This window comes from Photinus pyralis, unplaced genomic scaffold (genome assembly GCF_008802855.1).
Source record: "Photinus pyralis isolate 1611_PpyrPB1 unplaced genomic scaffold, Ppyr1.3 Ppyr1.4_unclustered_Scaffold493, whole genome shotgun sequence".
Taxonomy (NCBI): Eukaryota; Metazoa; Arthropoda; class Insecta; order Coleoptera; family Lampyridae; genus Photinus; species Photinus pyralis.
Genome location: NW_022171678.1, coordinates 54329 through 61629, shown reverse-complemented (window position 1 = coordinate 61629; position 7301 = coordinate 54329). Strand labels below are relative to the sequence as shown.

Here is a 7301-nt window from a genome sequence, read left to right as displayed (position 1 = left end):
ACCACCCCCCCATTATGTGGTGCTGTTCGGTTGCCTGGGCCAGTTCAATTTGCCAATCCGACACTGGGCCTGCCCCTGCATTTTAAGCAATGAAAGTCTTAACATTATCACAAGTTTCAGAGCGGTGACTGAACGCGAATATGGCAGTGGAAAATGCATGTACAGTGTGGTCCAATTTTGATGGGATTAAATGGGTAACTTTCTTATTAGCGCAGATAAACGAAAACAGTTTAGGTACTCGTGATTTTTTCATGCTTATTCCATTACCGTTGCCAGAAATAAGCTGCCGTCTTTTGTTTTTTTTTTCTATAGAGGAAAACTGAAAAATGACCGATTTCGTCAATTTGCTGTCTCCTTTATTTTTGAAGCTAGAACAAAATGGCATAAGCATGTTCAGGCACTTTTTGACGTAGAAATCAATGCCGTCAGTTGTTTTGTTTCTAGTCTTTTTAGTAGGTAACTGCGTTGTAACTCAATGTTTTAAAAGATTTATTGTTTTTATAGAGTATAATATTATACCTACCTACCCATATCATAATTATTTTTAATAATAAGTTTTTTACAATAAATTTTTCTTATTAATACATCTTGTCTTAAAGTAAATAACAAGAAATGCCCAACTATAATTTCCATTTAAAAAATCAACTTCTAGTTGCGGCGCGGTTATTAAAACGTTTAGAAACAAACGACTACCGGCATTGAATTCTACGTTAATAAGTGCCTGAATAATGCTAAGGCATTTTGATCTAGCTGCAAAAATAAAGGAGGTACAGCAAATTGAAAAAATCGGTCATTTTTCAGTTTTCCTCTATAGGAAAAAAAAGACGGCAGCTTATTTCTGCCCACGGTACCGGAATAAGCATGAACAATCACGAGTACCTAAACCGATTTCGTTTATCTGCACTAATAAGAAAGTTACCCATTTAATCACATCGAAATTGGACCACACTGTACAGGCCATCTAAATAAAAAATTGTTTACTCGAATTTTGTAATTCCTATAGTATAGCGTAGAGTTACACTAGTTTAGATAATTGTAGGAAATGCAATCCCGCAGCAAAATCTCAATCCCGGTATTGGCGGGATTGTTAGATGTTAATCCCGGGGGATCCCGCAAAAATTTAAATAAATTGGCAAATAAGCAATTCTGTGCGGTTAACTTCTGTATTAAAATAAATCGCTAATTCACAATATTTAACAAGAAAGTACCTTCAGCCTAACTTAGAACTCAAAAAAACCTCACCTGTACAGCACGCCAGTTTCAAAATTTGGTTTTGCGCATGCGCAGTGCCAAATTTCTTATTTATGGAGGGATTTAAATGAAATTTGATACGCCACTTGGAATAAAACCAAATTTAACGCCAGTTTCAAAATTTGGTTTTGCGCATGCGCCGTGCCAACTTTCTTATTTATGGAGGCATAGCTATAGCCATACCCAGGAGCTCGTTTGCTATATTTGTTTAATTTATTTTAATTTCGATCTAGTTATCCATGAAAATCATAAAATGACTGTTGTATGTATAGCGGACTGGGGTGGTAGACCAGCCATGGCTGAAACCCCGCCCACTCAGCTTATGGTTGAAATTTGATCTCTTTACTAGTATAATGAAAATAGCATATATAAATAATATAATTATCTATTTACTTCTGTATTTAATATTAAAAGTGATGTCTTGATACTGTAAAAACAATAATTTCTATATTTTTTTAATAAATTTAACTGATTTTCTATTAAGTACCTACGTATAAAGGTAATCATACCTTCATACGAACATTGGTAATCATAAATTGAAAAAATTCATTCTATAAAATTGTAATTCTTGTATACTCTCTCTGATATCTTGTAAGGCCCTATGTTCCAACGTTTTTGTAGGTGCATTTTTATAAACATCTCTATTCCATATTCGACATAGTTCCTTAATTGAGGAAACATCAACTATCCTATAATGCAAATAACTATCCACTCTCGGCATGAATTTCCTTAAGAATAAACGGTCCATATACACAGAATTACCAGCCAGAGGACTACATTTTTCCACTACATGATTTGATATAAAGTTTAATAATTCTGTTTCGGCAATTTCTGCTGTAATTTTTGAATTTAACGAAGATTCTGTTAAACCAGTCTAAAATCTGCCATTATTATAATGAAACGAATTAAATGTTTATCACCTTATTATGTTGCTTTAAGCACCAGCCATTCATATTTTCTAAAATGTCCTTTGGTACATTTAAAATTACATTTGGTCCTTCAGCAACAACATTTAAATTGCCATCGGTGACTATACAAGCAATTTCCATTATACGATCCTTTTCAATATCCAGCCCAGTCATCTTGGGAGATTAATACATAATAATAAAAGTGAAACTACAGATGAAGTTGCTTACTTCCATGTCAATCCAAACTATTCGGTGAGACTGAAGTGGAGAAATGGTGCTCATTGGTCGTTTTAACGAACCTGTAAAGCAACAAAGATTAAAAAGAACTACCAGAAAAGTAATAAGTACCACTATTCACAAATGAAAGTAGACCTTTAATGGTATTTCTCAACATCATTAATAGGTTATTAGGGCTAACCTCCAACACGTTTGTCTAAATCGTCCACGCCATACGCGCATGTCTAAAAGGCTCCATACACAGACTTGCAGATGTGTTCCACACTGACTCCCTGTACTGCGCAAACGCAAGCGCGCTAAAATTTGAATTTGCTTTAACGTGCCAGCGTTTGTTTTGTTTATAGTACCAGTTCCTGCTGACTTCCATATTACAAACCAAATGTCGCTGTATTTTCGGAAAGAATATGTTCTTCTTCTCGAATTAAAGCCTTCGGCCACTACTGTGAATTCCAGTTAAATAGCGCCAACTTGAAAGCAAACCTCTACTTTAGCTATCAGTCATGATCCTTGTAGTCTGGTTTTTTGTGATTCGTTCAGCACCGGACTCTCTCTTTACCATAGGTCAATGTTGGTCTGTAACGTTATTGCTGTAAGTAAATGTCATTAACTCTTTCTAATTAACTATTACAGTACTTACCGAAGCAGTTTCCTAATATCGCCTTTGGCATATTCTATGACCATGCACTCCAAATGTAGATAACAACAAAATTCATCTTGATAACATGGCATTTTCATATACCTACTACATATAATAGGTAAGCAGGTAAGCTAAATTATCTTCAATTATAACGTTTGCAGGTTATGTGTATATTATTTACCCCTTACACNAGTAACGCAACATGCACTACAAAGACAGGTCCACCCAATAAAGTTACACGCCCTAGCACAGTTAAAAAACACAATACTTCTACTTCTCAGAAGCAACCCACTCGTATTCAACCGAAACGCAAAAACCTTAACAGCACTACAGGCTCACAACATACTGGAATATCTCCACCAAACACCCAAGCAACCTCACAAATACAACCTCAAAAACAAAGAACCACGATAAATACAAGTAACGCAACATTCACTACAAAGACAAACAAACCACTCGTATTCAACCGAAGCGCAAAAATCTAAACAGCACTACTAGCTCACAAAATACTGTAATATCGCTCCACCAAAAACCCAAGCAACCTCACAAATACAACCTCAAGAACAAAGAAACACCATAAATACAAGTAAGGCAACATGCACCACAAAGACAGGTCCACCCAATAAAATTACATGTCCTAGCACAGTTAAAAAACACAAAACTCCTTCTTCACAGAAACACACCACGTTATCACAACCCACTCGTATTCAACCCAAACGCAAAGCCAAAGAAACACTTACACAATAAACTCCATTTAATAAAATTACAGGAATTATTATGATTTTTTTTTGTTTTGTTTTGTCCTGATAGCGTTGGCTATTGTGCCCATCAATAGCTATGTTTTTAAGTATGAATTACATACTATCTCTAGATTTCCAATGTGAGTGTGTGAATTTTTATTTTATTTAGGTATTTATTTATTTTATTTTTTTTTTAGGACCCTACATAACTTCACCAGACACAGACACAGACACTGATCGTTACTTGATTTTAATCCGTGCGATTAGTTAACCAGGCTAGACCTGAGTTCTCACAAGATACACCGACCATAATAATAGTCTTTATTTGGTTTCCATTAAATCATAAGTTACAAAAAAAAGGTAAATGTTTAAAATTACTTTATTGGATGATGAAACTAATAAAGCATATACCACACAAGTTGATCAGGGTTTAAGTATAGGTTATGTACTGCGAATTGTGGTTATGTTAAATGACCAACAATTCAAAACTGTTTTCGCGCTCTGTTCAAATGACCGTGAATTTGTATTGACCAAATCATAACCAAGCGTGACCAGAAACCAGAATTGTTCGACTAGGTCAACGCGAAAAAACGCCTTAGTAAAGACAACAGACCCTAAAGGCGGGTTTAGGCTCGTACGCAGAACGGCGCTGCTGCAGAAAGTCGCAGCCGCAGGTAGTTCGAGACCATGTTGATATACGGCCTTGTTTATGCTTGAACGCACAAATACAAAACGTAGGTTGCCGCAAATATGCTTGTCTGTAGGAGACGCAGAAGTTCGCAGAATTTAAACTTTGTACGCAGTTGTTTGTAGTCGGGCGTACAGCTCTTCTTGATCCTTTGTCACCATTACTTGAAAAACATTTAGAAACCTTCCAAATTTTCTCCTATATTTGTTAACAGGTCTTACTGCCCACCGTCGTACCCTCCTTTGAGTATGCAAGAGCCCCAACTCATTACTTAACGCCGTTAGTAACAGTATTTTCTTTAATTTAATTCTCTTCTTGTCTGCCATTGCAGAAATNATATTACAAACCAAATGTCGCTGTATTTTCGGAAAGAATATGTTCTTCTTCTCGAATTAAAGCCTTCGGTCACTACTGTGAATTCCAGTTAAATACATTATAGCGCCAACTTGAAAGCAAACCTCTACTTTAGCTATCAGTCATGATCCTTGTAGTCTGGTTTTTTGTGATTCGTTCAGCACCGGACTCTCTCTTTACCATAGGTCAATGTTGGTCTGTAACGTTATTGCTGTAAGTAAATGTCATTAACTCTTTCTAATTAACTATTACAGTACTTACCGAAGCAGTTTCCTAATATCGCCTTTGGCATATTCTATGACCATGCACTCCAAATGTAGATAACAACAAAATTCATCTTGATAACATGGCATTTTCATATACCTACTACATATAATAGGTAAGCTAAATTATCTTCAATTATAACGTTTGGCGGTTATGTGTATATTATTTACCCCTTACACTTGACAGCTGTACACAAATTCAAATTTTAGCGCGCTTGCGTTTGCGCAGTACAGGGAGTCAGTGTGGAACACATCTGCAAGTCCATACACAGTACTCTTGCAAAGTTAAGCTAAAACGCCTAAATCTCCTTACAATCTGCGCATGGAAAAGAAACATCAAAGTTGCAATTTGTTATTAATTAAAATGTAGGCACAGAACAGTGAATGTAGGTTAGGGTGAATAATGTAATAAATTGTTTTCATCACAGGCTATTATAATGAATAAACATATTCGTAATGTACATTTAAAGTCGCACACTTTGAGGTTGTTATACCAAGAACCATATGTTTCTCAGGTTTCTCTGCAGCTATAAAATCCGAAAAGGACAGCATAAGACCCATGTTTACAAATCGTAACCAAATAGGTACCTACGAACCTACACAGTTAGTGTATGGTTGGTTGCCTAAGTGGCACTAAGCATCCGATTATCATTGTCGGGATCTTACATTACGATGATGATAGCAAAGAGTCTGGTTACTCTTTGATGATAGTTTGCTTCTCTTTGGTCCCACAGACAGTTTCTCTCGCGAATTAAATCAATTAATTTTTCAATATCCATCATGAGCAACTATTCACAAACACAATCGTTTACAACCTGCGAATATCCTGAATAGGCATAAAATTCTCACCAAAATAACAAAATGGGATCGGTATAGTGTGCGAAGGTCCGTTTGATATCGTACCTTAGAATAGTTCGTCCCTAAACCTATATACGTGAATTTCTAAAATAATAAGCCCCGATACAGCCAAATATCGAAGAATCCTCAGTATTACAATCACTTTTAACGACAATTTATTTTAATCTTACATAATACCTACTTACATTTTATAGTTAACAAAAATGCATCAAATTCTTGTCTTGGTCATTGAGATAATGCTCTTGATCTTTTTCCCAACGATCTTGGTGCATAGAGCACGATTTTGACATGGTTTGATCAAAATCCATGTGGCCTCAAAATAGTATATTGAAAGACAAGTGTTACAATGCGACCTATTGTAATATGACTATCTTGTGGCACGAGTGGCGACGCGAAGCGTAGCCACGAGTGTCCGCAAGATAGGAGTATTACAATAAAGCATTGTAACACGCGTTTTTCATACTATTTTTTCTATTTCGGTGCTTTAATTTAATTAAAAAATCATTATCAGAAACTATAGGGAACATTAGAACTAACATGTTTTATGTTGGGAACACTTTTTATGCCGTTAAGTTTTAGGTTGGCAGCGTAGTAAGACTGACATTTTGAAGTTTAAACATGGAAGTACCCAACGAAGTACCTACTTGTACTAACTAGTAACTGCCAACTTAAGAGATGAGTTACCAAAAAAAACGACTATAATCACTGTCTTTGTACAACTGTTTTCGGCCGAAAACAGTTGTACAAAATCATCATTGTGACACCGAAATAGAAAAAATAATTTTACATCTTTGAATCACACACATGCGTGATGCGGTTATCAAATATGCACGTGATGTACTCTTTCAGTATCAAGATAATGCATTTGAAAGCTCCAAATTCGTGTGTAAAGAATAATGTTGAGTACATTTTGCTCTAAAACTTTTGACCTCTATCACAGAGAAGAGTTATATTGAATTGTTACACGTCTAAGAGTCATAGGCAATAATCTAGCTAAAGTCCGAACTCGATACATGGCCTAGGGAATGAAATATGTTGATTTCTATTATATATTGAGCGCGCAGTTTTCCCTATTCCCGATTCACTCAAAAACTTTTGTTCCTGTTGAACTTGCTTTCTGAAAATCAAAAGTGTCCGTCCTTTATGTCCAAAGTACCCCTACCCGTACACCAAATTTCAAAACAATTGGCCACTTTTAAAAAGAGTTAGAGCGCACACGGACGGACGGACGGACGGACGACAATACAAAACTATAAAGAATCTGAGGGTCCTTAATAAATCATTGACATTTAACAGCTAATGACACTTCGGCAGTTTAGTTAGTAACATAAACTACCAGCTTACAAACATCGCCAGTCGTTTTAT

General features: G+C 35.8%; 1 protein-coding gene across 2 annotated transcripts; it reads right to left on the bottom strand.

Annotated features, from left to right (window-relative positions):
* Window positions 1-1676: 1676 nt before the first annotated feature.
* LOC116182359 (oligoribonuclease, mitochondrial-like) lies at window positions 1677-2822 on the bottom strand. 2 transcript variants are annotated; one of them, XM_031502887.1, is made up of 5 exons: window positions 2744-2822; window positions 2508-2692; window positions 2388-2458; window positions 2172-2333; window positions 1677-2125 (listed from the first exon to the last, which is right to left on the bottom strand). In XM_031502887.1, exons 2-5 carry the CDS (start codon window positions 2554-2556, stop codon window positions 1781-1783), a joined length of 627 nt encoding a protein of 208 aa, XP_031358747.1. In that variant the 5' UTR covers window positions 2557-2692; window positions 2744-2822; the 3' UTR covers window positions 1677-1780. The 2 variants fall into 2 exon arrangements, with proteins under 2 accessions (XP_031358747.1, XP_031358748.1); XM_031502888.1 differs by lacking the exon at window positions 2744-2822 and having other exon boundaries at window positions 2511-2629.
* Window positions 2823-7301: the final 4479 nt, after the last annotated feature.